Source organism: Pituophis catenifer, unplaced genomic scaffold (assembly GCF_029215685.1).
Source record: "Pituophis catenifer annectens isolate HBS135680 unplaced genomic scaffold, rPitCat1.0.hap2 SCAF_16, whole genome shotgun sequence".
NCBI lineage: Eukaryota > Metazoa > Chordata > Lepidosauria > Squamata > Colubridae > Pituophis > Pituophis catenifer.
In genome coordinates, this window is record NW_027256896.1 from 18,510,751 (window position 1) to 18,530,204 (window position 19,454).

General features: G+C 47.3%; 1 protein-coding gene across 1 annotated transcript in view; it reads left to right on the plus strand.

The window, feature by feature from the left end:
- TNRC18 (trinucleotide repeat containing 18) overlaps positions 1–19,454 on the plus strand; it is a 77,668-nt gene that overhangs the window by 34,160 nt on the left and 24,054 nt on the right. Inside the window, exons 5-16 of the mRNA XM_070955269.1 lie at positions 4,365–4,467; positions 5,189–5,394; positions 6,783–6,923; positions 7,428–7,591; positions 8,326–8,752; positions 9,230–10,180; positions 11,478–11,650; positions 12,878–13,014; positions 13,865–13,993; positions 15,430–15,604; positions 17,080–17,449; positions 19,039–19,317. Coding sequence (XP_070811370.1) covers positions 4,365–4,467; positions 5,189–5,394; positions 6,783–6,923; positions 7,428–7,591; positions 8,326–8,752; positions 9,230–10,180; positions 11,478–11,650; positions 12,878–13,014; positions 13,865–13,993; positions 15,430–15,604; positions 17,080–17,449; positions 19,039–19,317 — 3,255 coding nt within the window. The remainder of the gene's footprint in view (positions 1–4,364; positions 4,468–5,188; positions 5,395–6,782; positions 6,924–7,427; positions 7,592–8,325; positions 8,753–9,229; positions 10,181–11,477; positions 11,651–12,877; positions 13,015–13,864; positions 13,994–15,429; positions 15,605–17,079; positions 17,450–19,038; positions 19,318–19,454) is intronic.

Sequence of the window (19,454 nt, forward strand, 5' to 3'; positions counted from 1 at the left end):
AATATTTGTATCCAAGGGTGGCTCTTGAAAAGGGTTCCAAATTCAACTTGGGAACCAATATGTATTTTATTTGTTTATCACATTTTAAATTCTGCTCCTCTCGCTCACATATCCACCTTGCGTTCCCCTGTTGAATTATCTCTAGGATCTCAGCTCCAGCCAGCTTTCTTCTCAAAAGGGTGTACAAGATGTCCTGGACTTACAACCACAATTGAGTCAGGCAATTATGGTTGTAAGTTGAGAACCATCTGCAGTTGTGCCATTAAGTCGTGAAAACCAACTCCCAAACGTTTAACCAGGTCATCTAAAGTCTGGTTTGGTTTTAATCCTGGTTATGTTTGGTGATTTGGCAGCTCGTGGTGATGGAGGCATTCGACACGTTTGCCAAATTTGTGGCAGCGTGGCGTGTGGTGCAAATCAAGCCAAGGCTTAAGTCAATAATTAGGTTCCGAGTTTTCTAATTGATGCATTTGGTTAATCACTGGGTTACCTTTGGTGCATGGTGCCAGGAAGAGAACAGAAGGGAGATGGACAAAATTAACCAAAATGTACAATTCTGGATAATTGCCAAGGTGGTGATATTTGAGGGATTAGGGGCATCTTTTTTAAAAAAATGGGCGGAGGTTAAATCGCATGACGGAGACCCTCTCCCCGCACTCTTGACTTTTCTGACTATCCCTCCTACGGACGGACGCTGTCCTGTAGGTGTGCAAACTGGAATAAAAAATGGTGTCCGTCTTGTTGTGAGACCACCATCGGGGAGACCCAACGAGGAACAGCTTCCTCTGAAGTCAGGGACAATGGTCCTTCGCTCTCGCTTCACTATTCTTAGAGTAAGAGTAATTCAGTCGGCTGCTGGACAAACGTTCCCCAGATTTTGAGATGGGGGGGGGAAGGAAGAACATATTCCCAAGTCCCCCCCCCATGGTGCTTTGAAATGGCTGCAGAAGAAAACCCTTGAATGAGGTGGTGGGGAGGGATGCGTAGAAGCAGAACGTGGCTGAAATTTGCAAATTTGGGAGCCATGGATTGGTATGTGTGTGTATGTTGCAGCTTAAATTTTGCCAACGGGGACCCCCGCTTTCCCCCTGCCAACTCACAAGCTGTGCATCCTTCCAAGTGCATCGGTGCCCCTTTCTCGCCTGCCCGTCGGTGCCCACCTCTCCGTTTTGAGGGGGGGCAACCCAGCAGCAGTCCAAAACCCGCTCCGATGCTTTCCCGCTGGTCCTGCAGAGAAAAAGGGAGCTGGATTCTGTCAATCTGTCTGTCCATCCGCCGGGAACCCCAGACTCCCGGTTTCAGCCCTTTTGTGTGCAGTGGCCAGCCTGACTTCATTTTTTCCATCTGGGTTCCCACAGCCTCTTTGCGTCTGGAGCCAAGAGCCGGGATTGGTAGCCAACAAAGGGGATGTGTTTGTTTGAGCTGGTCTGAAAGCTTCCACCCCCTCAGCCCTCCCATCCCCAGCCATCCTCCCCCCCCCTGTTAAATGCAATTTACTGAGCAGAAATGAGAGCTTGTGAACAAGGACTGTATTTTGTCAGGTTGCTAAGCAATAGAATTGGCACACAAGGGTCTCTCTCTCTCTCTTTTTTTTTGCCCGTCTTGCGGCCCCCTCCCCAATTCTCCCTCGCCCCTCCACCCTTTTCCCGTCCTTGCGTGCCAAGAGACTTTCTTCCTCCTTTCTTTCTCTTTCTCTTTCTTTTTTTAAATTAATAATATTGAGTTGGTCTGTGCCAAGTGTAGGTACAAACCCTTTTAAGAGAGAGAGAGAGAGAGGGAAGCAAAGGGAGCTAATCTAGTAGGATTTGGCGAGCCAAACCACACATTGAACAGGGGCCTTGGTCGCCAAGGAAACGGGGCCTCCAGAGATATTTCTTTCGGCCCCCTCCCTCCAAGCTCTGTGCATAACCGATTGAATTTTGCACGGGGATGAATGTTGCTTCAGCGGACTTCGTACGTCATGTCAGGAAATTTATAAAGACAAGATTGCCTATTGAGGGTTTTTTTTGGGTGTGTGTGTGTGTGTGTGTGTATGTGAATTGGCAGTCTGTAGGTTGCATTTGGGACTTTAAGGGGTGTACAGAACATCCCTAGTACAGCCATGGGACCCCCTTGTTCAAGGCTGATTCACCATTATTCTTTGGCCAGTAAGGAAATATGGAATAGGTCAATGATGGTTAACCTTTTTGGTGTCCAAAGTGTGCATGTGTGCGAATGCACGCGCACATGCCCAAACTCCCAAAATCAGTGGTGGGTTCCTCCCGGTTCTGCCGAACTGGTAGCAGTGACGATATGACATCACCGAACCAGTTCTGCCCCCCCCGCGTATTCTTACCTTTTATTTGGCCCCACCCCCAATCTATTGCTGCCTCCTGAGTCCCAGCTGATCGGCTAGAAGGAAAAAAACTGTTTAAACTCTTGCCGCAGGGCTTCAAAGGGCCGCCCTACAGCTGATCAGTGTTAAAAGGCAGTGTGGTGGTAGACCGGTACCTCCAAAAACAAATGAGTAGACCGGTGCCTCCAAAAACAAATGAGTAGACCGGTGCCTCCAAAAACAAATGAGTAGACCGGTACAGCTCTGTAAGCAGTTAAAAGCCTGGTAGACCAGTACCTCTGCTAAATCCTAAAGAATTGTCACATGACCATCAAGCCACGCCCACAAAAGCCACGCCCACAGAACCGGTAGTAAACCCACCCCTGCCCAAAATGCAACGGGAATGCTCCCCTGTGCATGTGCCCTGTGTCCCCATGCATGCCCAAAACGGCGTGCAGGGGGCATACGCGCAAACCCCCAAAATGCAATGTGAACCTCCTTGTTCATGGGGTGCTAGCGGGGTTTGAAAGCATGCAAGGAAAATAAAAGTGATTGAAAACAAGCATTTCAGAGGTGGGTTTCAGCAGGTTCTGACCAGTTCTGGAGAACCGGTCGTGGAAATTTTGAGTAGTTCAGAGAACCGGTAAATACCATCTCTGACTGGCCCCGTCCCCATCTATTCTCTGCCTCCCGAATCCCAGCTGATCGGGAGGAAATGGGGATTTTGCAGTATCCTTCCCCTGCCATGCCCACCAAGCCACGCCCACCAAGCCATGCCACGCCCACCAAGCCACACCCACAGAACCGGTAGTAAAAAAAAAAAAATCGAAACCCACCACTGAAGCATTTGCAAGAATGAGGGTTGCTTTTTTATGAGAAAACCTAGTTACAACCATCCGCCTGTGATTATTCGAAACCCCTCCTTGTTTTATTTTATGTTTTTAAAGTTAGCCACAGGGACGACTGAGAAGATGGAAGACAGACAAATCCCAAATGTCAGGACCTTAAATAAAGTGTGTGTGTGTGGGGGGGGGGGGAAGAATTCTGCTAACCATTTGTGATGGAAGGAAGGAAGGTTACGGGTAGTCCTTGACTTACGACCTCAATTTCTGTGCCTCAGTGAGACATTGGTTAAGTGAATCTCCCCCCCCTTCCATTTTGCGACCTTTCTTCCCACAGTTTGCTGAGTGAATCACCGCAGTTGTTAAGGTAGAATCACGGTTAAGTGAACCTGGCTTCCCTCTTGACTTTGCTTGTTAGAAAAAGGGGATCATGGGGGCCACAGGACGCTGCAGTCGTCATACATGTGAGCCAGTTGCCAAACATCTGAATTTGGATCACATGACCATGGGGATGCGGCAATGGTCATAAATGTGAAAACCAGTTATAAGTCCCTCCCTCTGCTCCCCTCCCCTATTCTCTCCTTTTCCTTCTCCTTTTCTTTTCCTGTCTCCCTCCTTCCCCTTCTCCCTCCTTCCCCTCTCTTCTTTCTCTTTCTCCTTCTCCTTCTCCTCCTTCCCCTTCCCCCCTTCTTCCTTCTCTTCTCCTCCTTCCCCTTCTCCCTCCTTCCCCTCTCCTCCTTCTCCTTCTCCTCTTCCTCTTCCTCCTCCCCCTTCCCCCCTCCTTCCTTCTCTTCTCCTCTTTCCCCTTCTCCCTCCTTCCCCTCTCCTCCTTCTCCTCCTCTTCCTGCTTCTCCCCTCCCCCTCTCCCTTCCCTTCCCTCCTCTCTCCCCTCTCCTCTCCTCTCCCTATTCTGAACAATAAACTGTTGTAAGTTGAGGACTACTTGTAATTTGGGAGCAGAACTAGGAATTCATCTGTAGGCATCTAAAGCTTCCTGAATAAGCAAGAAACTTGACCTATCCTTCTGGTTCCACTTGACCTCTTAACCATTATACTATAACTGTCTCTTCAGGCTTCTCCGTCAAGGATCTTGGGATCCTGGTAATTCTTGAAGAGATGTCTAGAACTTCAACCGTTGGTTGGAGAATTCTCAATGTTTGATTATATTTACAGGAGGCTGAGCTTGCTTTGTTTCGGTTGCCCCTTAGGACACGGACGGTTGGACGAGGACTGTGGGGATGACCGTCCACGCCTTCGAGAAAACCACCTCCTGGCAAGTCGTCTGGAACGAGATCAGGAGAAACTTCTCAGGTGACATATCTTTATGCTTGCGATACTTTTCCTGCTCCGCTTTAGCTCTAAAATTAGACCGTTTCTGCCCGCAGTTTTGCAGTCTGAAAGAGGCAGCTCTCAAAACCACCTGTAATGTGGAAATACATTTTAGCCACAAATGTAAGGAAAGCAAATAAAACCCGCTGTGAAAAATAGCAGGGAGAAAAACAGAATTGCCAAGCCAAAAAAGCAGCTAAATTCAACAAGCTAACTTATCTAGTCTAAACAAAAACATTCTTGCTGGCTGATGGAGGGACAACTGAGAAGGGGCTGAGTAAACTTCCTAGGAATTTCAGAAGTTATCTAGATATCTCCTCCAACTTCCCCTCTTCCTCCTCCTCCTCACACTGTTACCTAGTTAAGTTATGAAACACCTACAAGAAAACAACACAGTTCAGAGAACATCAAGGATCCCACAGTTCTCCTTCTCCTCCTCTTCCTCCTCCAACTCCTCCTCCTCCTCCTCCTCACACTGTTACCTAGTTAAGTTATGAAACATCTACAAGAAAACAATACAGTTCAGAGAATATCAAGGACCTCATCGTCCTCCTCCTCCTCCTCCTCTGAACCTCTTCCACAAATGTCTTCCACCAGCCATTGAAGTGTTGTCATTCCCCTTCCTGATGAAGAATGGAAGGACCATGCTTGAAACCTATCAAGACTTGCGTCCCTAAGCCCCCCATCTCTTTATTTTCCCCAGAGAAAGCAAAGAATTGGCTGATTTTGCTCGGATCCATCCGGCTACTTGTGCTACCAGTGGCTTAAACTCTAACCTCATGGTGACTGGGGGACCACCCCTGACCAGTTCAGGACGGTGGACTGGTGACCCCACACCACATCTGGCGACCCATCCGTGGTTACCCAGAAGCAGCAGTTCGTCCATGTGGCTTACTGGTCATCCTTATGGTAAGGTGATCAAATGAACGCAGAGTTGGCCTCTCGTTTAGACTGTCCATCAGGGGTGTGTGAATATTTCGTTCTGAAGGCTTTTCGGCATGAAATTTCGCGAAAGGGCCTGTTTCAAATCCCTTGGCAGCGTTTTAAGTTTTAAAAAGCCCATTCATTTCATGTTCTATAGCAGGGTTTCCCAACGAGTATAATGATGTCCAGCAATCTCATGCGTGTTGTTAGGCTCTCAGAAAATGAATTATTTCAGCTTGGATGCTGTTGCTTAACGCAGCGGGCACTATGTTGATTCTAGATACCCCCAGGTGACTAGAATAAAAAATGATGCAGCAATTGCTTGGTTGCATTATGAGCCAGGGTGGCGCAGTAGTTAGAGTGCAGTACTGCAGGCTACTTCTGCTGACTGCCGGGCTGCCTGCAATTTGGCAGTTCAAATCTCACCAGGCTCAAGGCTGACTCGGCCATCCATCCTTTTGAGGTTGGTAAAATGAGGACCCAGATTGTTGGGAAAAGGAAGGAAGGAAGGAGGGAGGGAAGGAAGGAAGGAAGGAAGGAAGGAAGGAAGGAAGGAAGGAAGGAAGGAAGGAAGGAAGGAAGGAAGGATCATGGTGGTGCAGTTGTTAGAGTGCAGTAGTGCAGGGTACTTCTGCTGACTGCCGGCTGCCTCCAATTTGGCAGTTCAACTCTCACCAGGCTCAAGGTTGACTCAGCCTTCCATCCTTCCGAGGTCAGTACAAAGAGGACCCAGATTGTTGGGGGGCAAGAGGGCTGACTCTGTAAACCGCTTAGAGAGGGCTGTAGAGTGGATGGATTGGATTTGTTGGGTTAGGGATTTTCTGTCTTCACAGTGAGCTGCATTGTGTTGGGGGGAAATGCACTGAGGGAGCTCAACCAATCTCATTGTACATATGTTGTGCGCTGGCAATAAAGATTTGGATATTTGAACTGCGAAGCAGTATATAAGTGCTGTTGCTATTATCCATGCATACCTCAAAGGTGATTTTTCAAAAGGCCACAGACTTGTTTTTCCCTTGGAGAAAAAAAGAACTATTGAAGAAACAAAAAAAACCCATTTTTTCTTTGGGGAAAAAATGCTTTTGAAAGGAACTGTGGCAACCCTGAAACCTTCCAAGATGTCTTCAACCAGGTTCACTTCAGGGTTGACATGGATGCATTACTTGGAACGCTGAGAGGCACCTTTGAGATGACTAGGATCTGGATGACGAGAATCTTCACAGGCATTTATCCATGCATATCTATGCATCCCTGGGTGACCAGCGGTACAATCCTAAAACACCTTTGTTTGGGCACCATCTCACCTGGTTTTCATGTGACCTTTGATCTTTTCGTTTTACGGAATTTCTCTTCTGCTCCCGTATTCGTTGCAGGGCACCCTTCTTTGCACCAAGGCATGGCCCCTGGCTTTTCTTCCAGCATGGGGGCAGCGCTCCCCTCTGCATACCAGTTTGCCAGAGATCCTCAATCCGGCCAGCTTGTCATGATCCCCAGTGAACACCTGACCCACTTTGGTAGGTACCCAAAGAGAATTGTACCTTCAGATGTGGAAGTTATTGTTCACGTAGTCTTTTAATAAGGTAGAATTAGCTGACGTCGTCATCTCTTGTCTGGCCCACCAGGAATGGCTGACAAGAGATATTTGTTGGGAAGCACCAGATATCAGCCTGGCAGGGAGGAGGGATCAAGCATGGCGTTGTCCTGGAGTCATTGTGCAATCACAAAATGGTTACAACTGAACAAGCCTAAGTTCCTTGGAGCCTTGTCTAATTGTTCCCAAGAGTAGGTTTGCAGCCTCGGGAGATTCTTGTATTATAGGCAGAATGTAATGAAGTAGTTAGCTTGAACTCTACACATATGGGCCTGGTTGTTCGCATCTAACATGCTTTGGGTAAAGTTCATATGTGGTCAACCTGGTGGCACATGGGCCCATCTCCAGGATATCCACATGGCTTAGTCCTTGAAGTCTGGCTTTGATTGAGGTTGGGTTTTGAGGTCAATCTCTCTCTTCATTCCAGCAGAACTGATGGACCGTGCACCTCCTCTCTGGCCTGCCATATATTCTCCTACCAGGGGCTCCCTCCAGCACGCTCACCAGCTCCAGCTCTTATCTCACCAGCAGCTGATTCGTCAGCATGAGCTATACCTCCTGCAGCAACAGGCTGCGCATGCCCAGTTAGTGGTAGGTTCTAATCCTTGGGCTTCAACTCTTGCAACTGTCTTTGGAAAAACCAACCTCATCGGTTTCTCCTTTCTGAAACTAGGTCTCCGGATGTGATGAATGGAGAAGGCCTGGCTAGATCCTAGTTAGCATTAATTAAACCAAGTAGACTGGTGTGGTGGAATGTAGTAAGGGGGGGGCGGGGTTTCCCAGAAGGGAGGGGCTGCATTCCAGAGGAGTAAGAGGCAACTCAGCTCAGATATCATGTGTGAGTGAAAGTGATTGAAGACAGCCCCTCCTCAATAGTTCCCAGAGTATATTGTAGATGCAGATAGTAGAGTCTTCGTTCTGGCAAGATTCTGTCTATAGGTGTGAAGCAATAAAGAACTCGGCTGAAGAGAATCACCATGTATCATTCTTGGCTTTGGACCTTATAGCTGGCCTTTCCACATCATTGTTATGTGTGGATCTTTACCAGGCAATTTTTTAATACACGACAAGGTAGGACAGTTGGTGGAAAACCAAGTTGACTATGAGAAACTCCAACCCAACCTGTCATTCTGTCAAAACGTCTGCTCCCATGATTGTAGAAAGGAAATCACCTGTGTTCACAGGCATTTATCAGTTCTGATAAGCTGTGAAAACTTCAGGTTTTGCACAGTTGTCGCTGGGTCCTACCTAGTTTACTCCCCTTGGGAGTCCACCTAGCACCAGTGGAGAACCATGACTATTTGAGATCTCCTTTCTCTCAACAGGAGAGGCTAAAAGCCAGCGAACAGCGGGCAGAGATGGAAGAGAAGATAACTAAGCGCAACTTGGACAATGCCAAACCAGGTTTGCCAACTTCTGCCTCAACCCTTCTGCACCGGAAGCCCCCAGTTTTGTCTCCAAGCACTTCTGCGTCCTACAATAAGGTGGTTAGCCCCCCTCCACTATCACCCAGATCCTCCTCCGTGTCGGTGCTCAAAGCTGAGGTCATCCAAAAGTTGGAGGAACCACCAAGCCAGCCAACCTATTCCTACCCCACGACTCCCATCACTCATCCATCTAGCCCACCTCCTGCTTCTCCACCGCCTGCCCCTAACCTCCCTCCGAAAGAAGAGGAGGAAACCGAGAACATGGAGAAGAAAGAGCTGGAACTGGAAAAAGAGACCTCTGCTTCATACCAGACGTTGTTTCCAGGTAGAAAGCTCCACTATTTTTTTTTAATCCACTTCCTTTTTTTAAAATTTTCTGTTTTGTCCTTTCCTAATTCTGCCTCTTTCTGAAAGCTACTTCTCTTTCTCTCTCCTCTCTCTCCTCTCTCTCTTTTTCTCTCTCTTTTCTGTCTCTCTCTCTTTCTCTCTTTCTCTCTCTCCTCTCCTCTTTCTCTTTTTCTCTCTTCCTCTCTCTCTCTTCCTTTCTCTTTCTCTCTCTCTCTTTCTCTCTCTCTCTCTCTCCTGCACTTGTGTGAGCGGCGGGTGGACGCACCACCACTTGCACAAATGGAGTTTGCACACTTGTGCTTGCCCCTGTCACTCACACAGAACCATCCCCTCTTTCTTCCCCCCCTTCCACTCGACAAAGCTGGAAAGGTTGAAGACCACTGTTGTTAGGGACTCTCTTGAGAAAATATGGGACTTGTCTTCCAGGTTTTCATCTTTTTGTGTCCTCTTGCAGAAATTCCATCTGGCTATCCCTTCCAGTCCCTTCCAGACTCCTTCAGAAGACACTACCCGTACCTTCTCCAGCCAACCGCCGCATCCGAGGCAGATGAGTTGGGCTCCGCTGTCCCTCTGCCGACCAGCAGTCCCGAGCGCTTGACCCTTTCTCCAGAGGTGAAGCCCATCCATCTTTCCCCATCCAAAATGGTCAAACCCATCCAGACCGTGGAGGACGAAGAATCCTTGGAAGAACGGGTAAAAACGGAGCTGGAGCTGGACAGTAGCCAGGAGGAAGGTATCTGCGAACAGGATATGGAGGCCCTGGATATGGCAACCTCGGTTGCCCTCCCTGTTGAGGACACCAATGATTGTGATCTTCAGTTGCACCACGGCAAAGCCCTCCGGAGTTCAGACCATGAGGAAGTTCTCGAGGATTGTCAAGCTGCCTATCCAGGGATGTCCTGCTCAGTGGAAATGGAAGACCAAGCAGAAGAGACCAATGACAGTGAAACTTGCCCTATTCATGACTATGGTGGGAGTTTGTTACAGAGAGATACTGAGCAGTCTGAAATGGGGTTGGTTCCTCAGCCTGAGAAGTCACCATTGGCTGTAGAAATGCCCCATATCAGATCTCCCCCAAACAGAGAATTTCCCAGCATGCTTCAGGAAGAGGAGGAACCCATGGTAGAAGCCCCCATCTACAGGAATGAGATATATACCTGCCCAGTCCCATCTCTGGACATCAAAATTGATGACCCCTTGGCTGGTATGAATGCCTTAGCAGCAGCAGCTGAATTACCCCAAGCGTGTTCCTTGCTCACGAACAGCGATAGTGTCCCTCAGGAGGCGGTGGTGAACTTAGAAGTCTCTTCCAGCCTGTCTCCAGAACACACTTTTCTGCACGGAATTACCCTCTTGAGCGAAATCGCAGAACTGGAGTTGGAGAAACGGCGGCAGGAAACCGAAGGTGAGTAGATATGGACCCCATTACAAGACAATGTCCAAGGCTTAGCTTTGAGCTTCAAGCTCTTCCATTCCTGCTCGTGCGTGAAAGTTCAAGTCCATACATGAAGGTCCAATTAAACTGATTTATTGCTAGGATCCAATCTGGGTTGGTCACTGAGACCAGAGGTTTCATCTTCTGAGCTTCTGGACTTGTCCTGGAGGCCATCTTCAGGGAACTTTTCTTAAAGCTTAGAAGAACTATGGTGGCCTAGTGGTTAGAATGCAGTACTGCAGGGCTAGCTCACTGCTCACTCCAGGAGTTCGATTCTGAGCTGCTCAAGGTCGACTCGGCCTTCCATCCTTCCAAGCAGGGGTGCTATTTAGCAGGTTCTGACAGGTTCTGGAGAACCGGTAGCGGAAATTTTGAGCAGTTCGGAGAACCGGCAAATATCACCTCTGGCTGTCCCCAGAGTGGGGTGGGAATGGAGATTTTGCAGTATCCTTCCCCTAGGAGTGGGATGGGAATGGAGATTTTGCAGTATCCTTCTCCTGGAGTGGGATGGGAATGGGGATTTTGCAGTATCCTTCCCCCTGGAGTGGCGTGGGAATGGAGATTTGGCAGTATCCTTCCCCTAGGAGTGGGGTGGGAATGGAGATTTGGCAGTATCCTTCCCCTGCCACGCCCACCAAGCCATGCCCACAGAACTAGTAGTAAAATAAAATTGTATTCCACTACTGCTTCCAAGGGGGGTGTAAAATGAGGACCCAGATTGTTGGGGGCAAGAGGCTGACTCTGTAAACCACTTTGAGAGGGCTGTAAGTGGCATATAAGTCATTTATTGCTACAGGATTATGTATAGGAATCTTCTGAACTCATGCTTAGCCCCTCCTTGGAATTAGATAAGAGTCATCCAAATACAAGGAAGGTTGGATTTACATTTATTTATTTATTTATTTATTATTTATTTTATTTTTTATTTGATTTATATGCCACCCTTCTCCGGAGACTCAGGGCGGCTTACAATGAGTTAAGCAATAGCCTTCATCCTCTTGTATATTTATACAAAGTCAGCTTATTGCCCCCACAAACTGGGTCCTCAATTTACCTACCTTAGAAAGGATGGAAGGCTGAGTCGACCTTGAGCCTGGGGAGATTCGAACCTGCAGTAATTGCAGGCAGCTGGTCTTAATAACAGGGTGCTTTAGACCACTGTACTACCAAGGCTCTTGAATTTGCTTAAGCATTTCCCTTGGTCCCTATCTGTCGGATGTCCCTCCTGTTCCTCATCACTCACTCACCCATCCTATCTCTCATGCAGGTCCAGAGAACTTCTCAGCTCATCCAGCCTTGGAAAGCCTGTTAGCTGCGGGTACCCAGATGCTGATGGAAGTCCTCTCCACCCCCTTCATGGATAGCCTGAAGAACATCCGTCTGCCTCGAGAACTGAACCCCAATAAGAAATACAGCTGGATGCAAAAGAAAGATGAGACGGTGAATAGGGTTGGGGGACCAAATTTGCAGAGATGTGGATGGGGGAAGTGGTTAGGAAGAGGCCTTCAGGTGAGATGACCTGAGGAATATCTCAGTAGCTTTCCTGATTTCTGACCTAGGCTCCCTTAAAAAGCAGGAAGCAGAGTCTTGGTCCCGGCAAATCCTCTTTCATTTACACGACTGTGAATTCCTTTCATTCACAGTCAGCAAGGCCTGTCCAAACAGTTTTTCAAAGGAATGTTTATCAACACAGACCTTATCTCGCTTGGAAAGCTGCCACGTCAATAGTTTCCAAATGCAGTACAAGGCAAAACTTGGCACAGAGTCTCTCCGATTCCAGGAATGAACTAATTGTTTCCTGCAAAAGCCCACTCCCCATTCACTCCTCTTTTGTTTCCTATGGGAGGGGCCAATCACCTCCAAGGTGTGGCTTTACTCCCAAGTCAACCCTGCTTTCTTAGTTGGCAGTTCTGTGCATATGTACATTGGGAACAGGCTCCAGCTGTTTCTCTGTCTCACTGCTGTCTAGGTCCCTCTCTGCCTCTGACGCAAAGCCCTCGTCCGAGCTTTCCTCAGCCCCCAGGACTGGCCCATGTTCCTCCCCAAACTCCTCACTGGTCCTCCGCTGGCCACCGGTGGGCCACAACACCTGACCTTTGAGGGATACCAAAGACTATATGGCAGCCAACGTGGCTCTGTCTGTCCTTTCTCATTGGAAGTTGCTCTTTGTGATTGGCAAAAAACAGTCTTTGTTTCCACTGAGGGCAGAAACCTGTTGGCAATTAAGAATTCAAGAGTTTCTCCCATCTTCTGCCCTCTAGATACGTTAGCCCCGTAGCTGTCCAAGAACCCTAGGAATTGCTAGGAACTTGATTCTGAATGGTAGCTAATGAATGGAACTAAGAGAAGAAAATATTTGCAGCTCAAGCTTGGACTGTAGGGTCTTCGCTGTTCTCTGAGCTGCGTCGTTTTCTTGCAGACATTTCATGACCCAACTAGGTTACATCATCAGTGTTAGAAGGGAGGAAGGGAGGAGGACTAGGACTGTGGGGTCCTGGATGTTCTCTGTTGTTTTCTTGTAGATGTTTCATGACCCAATTAGGTTACATCATCAGTGCTAGAGAGAGCTTTGCTCTCTATTTATATAGAAGTGACTGTGAATTAACGGGACTGACCGATATTCTGCTTTTCCTTCTCTATCAACCCTTTGTTGTTTTCTTGTCTCAGATGTATTCCATAAAGTCGTCCATTGGGAACATGGATGGCATGGAGCTGGATTACAGGATGAAGTTAGCCGAGCTGCAGAGGAGATACAAGGAAAAGCAGAGGGAATTGGCGAAGCTGCAGCGGCGGAGAGACTCTGAGTAAGTCACCCAGGGACCTTCAGATTTCCTTCTGCACCTGCCTGGTGGGGCTGGGCAGTGGCACCATCTTTGAGTCTCGCACCATCTTGGCTTTTCCCCCCCTCTTCTTGTGCTCCATGATACTCAAATTGGACCTTGAGAACGGAAGGGAAACCTTGTGGCTTGGCAATCTGATCTACTGGTTGGCCACGGGGCAGATGCTGTAGGCACTTCGTTAGCAATTGTGGCTTTCCGTGGGTTGTTTTTGAGCGTAGGTCGGTGTAGTGGTTTGGTGATGGATCATGGCCTTCTTCTTCTTCTTCTTCTTCTTCCTCTTCTTCTTCTTCTTCTTCTTCTTCTTCTTCTTCTTCTTCTTCTTCTTCTTCTTCTTCTTCTTCTTCTCTTCTTCTCCTCCTCCTCCTTCTTCTTCTTCCTCCTTGTTCTCTACTTCCTCCTCTACTTCCTCTTCCTCTACTACTACTACTTCTTCTCCTTCTCCTTCTCCACCTCCTCATCTTTCTATCTATCTTTTCTTTCTTTCTTTCTTTCTTTCTTTCTTTCTTTCTTTCTTTCTTTCTTTCTTTCTTTCCTTTCTTTCTTTCTCTCCCTCCCTCCCTCCCTCTTTCTTTCTTTCTTTCTTTCTTTCTTTCTTTCTTTCTTTCTTTCTTTCTTTCTTTCTTTCTTTCTTTTTTTCTTTCTTTCTTTCTTCTTTCTTTCTTTCTTTCTTTCTTTCTTTCTTTCTTTCTTTCTTTCTCTCTCTCTCTCTCTCTCTCTCTCTCTCTCTTTCTTTCTTTCTTTCTTTCTTTCTTTCTTTCTTTCTTTCTTTCTTCGTAGCTCTTGGTTAACAGTCAAGTGTGTGGTTTTTTTTAAGGGAAAAGCATGACGAGAAAAATAGAAGCTTGGCAAAACGAGGTCCAGGAAGGCCCAGAAAACGGAACCATGGATCAAGCGCTCTGTCGCCCCCTAAGGAGCGAGGGAAGAGTGACGGCAGGAGTGGAAAGTAAGGTTGGGCTGTGGGGCGGGAAAAGGGATTGTAGCAGGGATCCCACTCTGGCTGGGTTGCCTTCTCTCTGCCCCAAACATGGGTGCCAGCTCCTCTTTTGGCACAGTGTTTTGGCAGTTGGGGTGCCACCAGGATGACTCAGGCTTGTCATGTGGAGTTTTATGGTAGAAATGTTGGTTAAGCAGTAGGTAGGACTACCGTGGGGGAAACTGTTGTGGTCTGGAGGATGTGTTGATCTCTGAGTAAAGAAAGAGAGAGAAGCAGGAGTAAGTTCTCTGTATTTAGGGCAGCGTATGGGTGAAGAAATGGAGGTAGTGACAGGTTTTATTTTCCTGGGCTCCAAGATCACCACAGATGGGGACTGCAGCCAGGAAATTAAAAGACGCTTGCTCCTGGGGAGGAAAACTATGGCAAATCTAGACAGCATACTAAAAAGCAGAGACATCGCCCTGCCAACAAACGTGCAAATAGTCAAGGCGATGGTTTTCCCAGTTGCAATGGATGGCTGTGAAAGTTGGACCATAAGGAAGACTGAGCATCAAAGAATGGAGGCCTTTGAACTCTGGTGCTGGAGAAGACTCCTGCGAGTCCCTTGGACTGCAAGGTGATCCAACCGGTCAGTCCTAGAGGAGATCAACCCTGACTGCTCTTTAGAAGGCCAGATCCTGAAGAGGAAACTCAAATCCTTTGACCACCTAATGAGAAGGAAGGACTCACTGGAGAAGAGGCTAATGCTGGGAACGATGGAGGGCAAAAGAAGAAGGGGACGACAGAGAACGGTGGCTAGATGGAGTCATGGAAGCAGCCGGCGTGAGCTTCAATGGACTCCGGGGGATGGTAGAGGACAGGAAGGCCTGGAGGAACGTTGTCCATGGGGTCGCGATGGGTCGGACACGACTTCGCAACTAACAACAACAAATGGGTGAAGGGTGGACTTCCATTGGGAATGCTGTGGATGTTGGATTTTGTTGGATTTCGAACTTGTTTTCCTTTGTCACGAGTGGAAGAGAAACATACCTGTGTTGGGATATGCTTTGGTCTTGCTTTGCCCTGTCTGTGGTGCTGCCTCTGTTTCCCTTTTGTTCTGTCTTTGCTTTCTCGCTGATACATTTAGAACTTGGCTTCACCTTTGCTTAAGGTCCTGCATCGTTGTCATTCTTCAACCTTGCCCTGATGTTTCAGATATTTCAAATGAGGGAAATTAAGGAAACCTGCTTGGTCTGGATATTCTAACCTGGTTATCCTTCTTACCTTCTTTTTTTTCCTCACCTCAAGCTTTTGCAAAATCATGGTGTGAAGGTTCTCCTCTCCTTCTCCTTCTCCCTCTCTTCTCTCTTTCTTTCTCTCCCTCCTTCTCCCTCTTCTTCTATCCTGCTGGTGATGCTACCAATATGCTCCCGCGGTCAACCTCTTTCCTTTTCTGATGTTTTCAGGCTCAGCAAATCCCTGTTGCTTTCCGAAGACTCAGAAATGGGCGAAGGGCTGGAGGAGAAGCACCGAAGTCTTCTCCTGGATGAGGAAGAGGAGGGAGAGACCAGGAGTGGGAAGACGAAGACCAGGCATCGGAGTTGGGATGAGCAAGACCTCTTGATGAACTTCTCCAGCGAGGTGAATCTTCTACTTTTGAGACAATATGGCTGAGCCAGAACAAAATGGAAGGGGGATTTGTTGTTATTATTCAGTCACTAAGTCGTGTCAGACTCTTTGTGAACCCATGGACCATAGCAGGTTAGGACCTTTGTCCCCCACTATCTTCTGGAGTTTGTCATTGCATTGATGACACTTATCCAACCATCTCATCCTCTATTTGTTTTCCATCCTTACCAACGTCAAGGTCTTCTCCAATCGGAAGATAGCAAGATTTAATTGTTTCATTCCAGATTTAGGCCTGAGTAGATTACAATTGCCATGATTGTCGTCTTCACGTGAGCAACTGAATCAGCTGGGTGGATAAAGTTGTTGAAATAGTTAGTTTTGACTATTCAGTTGTGTCCGACTCTTGCCAACTTTATAGGCGAGTGGCCTCCATGCTACCCAGCTTCCTTCAGTGGTTGAATATTCAGCTTAGTATCAAGCCAGTATGTTCTTTGCTTGCCTCTTCTTCAAGGAGTTTGCAAGCATGACACGATGTAGTCTTGCGATTTTGGCTTCTTGTGATGTTTCTGGTTTTACGTATTGAAGTAAGCTGGATGTGAATCCCTGTCTTGTGACCTAGGCCCAAGTAGTTATTACCAGACACAATCAGTCCTAAACAAACAGATTTTATTAGAACAGCTGAGAATTACTTCAAGAATTACTTCATTCTCAGATTAGTCCAAATTTAAGTCCAAAACGAATTCTTCATTAAACAGTCCTTCGGCCTTATCACCAACCTTTGTCTACTTTGGCACACTGCCAAAGGCTTTTCTTGGCAATAGTTCAGAAGCAAGAGACGCCGACACGAAACAAATGTAGCAACGTTGCTTTCCTACAAAGATCCCAAGAGCCTTTGCTGGTCTTTTAAGCCTTCTGGGAGGGGCCAATCATCTCTTGTCTTTACTCCTGAGTCATCCTTTTTGCTTTAGCTGCTCTTGCCTTCTGGCAGCTCTTCCCATGCGTGCACTAGGAACAGGCTCCTCCTGTTCCTCTGCCTCTCTGCTATCCGCCTCTGGAGGCTTCGGAGTCCGCGCATCACTCCCAGATGGTCCTGGCCCCATCTCTGCCTCCGATACAGAGCCCTCGTCCGGGCCTTCCCCAGGCTCCAGGACTGGCCCATTGTCCTCCCCAGCCTCCTCACTGTCCGACTCTGCTGCCAGCTCCGTAGGCTGCTGGCGGACCACAACACCCTAGGAGCAATCATCAAGCATTCCCTTTCCTCAATTTGAGGTCCTCTGGATGGGTTGCACTCCCCAAATTCCAGTGCTGGAGATGAAGCCATTGGAGAAGGCTTCAGAACCTAGCTCAGATTTCTTAGAAATTCTAGTGGACTTCACCTTGAGATTTCTGGATGAAGAAGTCATTCCTTGCGCGTCTTCCCTTGTTTTCTTCCATTTCTGCTCATTCTTCTTCTTCTCCCTTTTTTTTCCCCCCTTCTCTTTTTGCAGCTCAAGATTAAGAAGAAGAAGGTGGCCTCAGATCAGGAACAACTGGTGAGCAAGCTCGACAAAGCCCTGTCACTCACCAGGCGCAGCAAGCTGAAATCCCCGTTCAAGTTTGTGGATGGGTCCAGAGGGAGGCAGAAAAATGGCAGCTCTTACAACAACCGATACCTGTCCCCCCATGGTGCCTTGTTTGGCAAGGATGCCAAAAAGAACTTGGCTAAAAGCCTCAGCTTCTCCTTGAAAGCCTCTAAAGAAGGTAAAAACAAAATGGCGGTCAAAATGAAGAAGTTGGAGGTGGGGCTAAAAATGAAAGGCCGCCACCTGAAGGTTTCCAACTCACCTGCGATATCTGAAGTGAGCAGTTATTCCTACGGTAAGTAAATTTTAGTTTCCTAGTTTCTTCTCCTCGCTGTTTTTTGTTGGGTTGTCTTTAACAGACTAACCAAGTTGGAAGGGACATCGGAGGCCCTCTAGTCCAACCTCCTTATAAATGGTTGTCCAATCTCTTCTTGAAAACCTCCATTGATGGAGCACCCACAACTTCTGGAGACAAACCGTTCCACTGATTAATTGTCCTCATAGTGAGGAAATTTCTCCTTAGTTCTAGGTTGCTTCTCTCCTTGATTAGTTTCCATCCACTTTGGAGAATACTTTGGAGAATAGGTTGACTCCCTCTTCTTTGTGGCAGGCCCTCAAATATTGAAAGACTGCTTATCATTTAGTCTGATTTAAGAGGAGGAATGCTGCACATTCCTGTTATTTTTCCTGGATCTGACAAAGACTGATTTGGATTATTATTAGGATAATATTATATTAATAAAGATCCTGGTTACAGGATTTCCAGGCCTTTCCCATAATTTGCATCCTGATCCTTCAGATCCAGCGATACCTCTTCTACGGTCCTTTTCCTGACACATATACACCCCTGAATTGTTACTTCTAATGTGGCAGTCTAGAAAAATCATTAAAACACATGGGAAATAATAATAATTGCATTGAATGCACTGAATGTAATTTTAATGGAGTCAGTTTAATTCTTGGTCTGATTTGGTCTGGTCTGTCTTTTAGAGTAGGATAGACATGTCCCTCAAAAATTTAAGGGTGGCCCTAGACCGCAAAACTTTGAATAATGGACAACCATACTTGAATTGGATGTGAATAATAGAATAGGTTTGAACTGGAGGTGTTGGGTTCTGAACATGGAATCGGTGTGCTAAGCCACCATTTTCGAATCCTCTTCCATATTCTGATGTCTGATGCAGTGCTTAAAGTTATCCCAAAGGTGCTTTTTCAAGATTTTGTTCTTGCTTGAAATTGTTTTGCTTTTCATCCAACACGCTTCCTCAATCCTGATTGACTATGGTGGAAGATGGAAGGATTTATATTCCCTGCAGTCCTCTGCTCATTGGTACTCTCTCTGAGAGTCATTGAGGCCTCTTGGGAGGTTCATCTCTGCCCTCAGTCTCACCTTCCACCATTCAGTCAGAACTGAAGAAGCTCCTTGGATGAGAAGCGAAACGCCTTGAAGGAGGAGAAACAAAGTCCAGTTACCTTTTGGAAAAAAGCAGGGGTGAAATGCTACCGGTTAAAAAAAAAAGCTACCGGTTCATTTGAACCGATATTTCCGACAATCAGCTATGCCGCGCGGTTTAGCTTTGCTAGGAAAGCTGCTTTCTAACGAAGCTAAATCGCGCGGCGCGGCTGATCCCTCCCTCGCTGTTCTATTTACGCAAGCTTCCTTTTGGCGTGTACTGTGCATGTGGATGTGCGTGCACGCAGTGTGCATTTGGCACGCAGTGCTCATGCGTGGTCAGTAAACCGGTAGCAAGCTGGTTCAGATTTCACCACTGGAAAAAAGCACCTGGATGACTGAGAATCTCCACAGACAGTGCTTAAAAAGTTGGCAATGATGTTTGTGTTTCTTTTCTTTTCTTTTTTAAACCAATAACTAATTGACCCCAGATACAGATTCTGAGGAAGAGGAGGAATCCCTGAAGGATGAGTGGTCTTCTCATTCCCCGACCAGTGCCAGGATGAGACCTTCCGGCCTCTATAGCGTAATGGCCCCTAAATGCGGCAGGATCTCCGACATCTTCAAAACCGGGAAGAAAAACGTCACCTCAACTAGGACTCTCAAATCTAAAATGGCTGCCCATAGAAAGCGGGAATTTTGTTTACTGTCCAGAGAGGCCAAAGCTGGATCGTCATACAGTGATTCTTCGGAGGACTCGTTCGATCAAGGTTACTAGCTTATAACACAAAACCCAACCCCTGAATGCTTAGGTTTGAGTGTGAATGGGAAGGAGAAGGAGGAAGGGAAGGGGGTGGTTGATTGGCCATTTGAAATGGCGCTGTTGGATGCCCAACTCGTTGGTGCC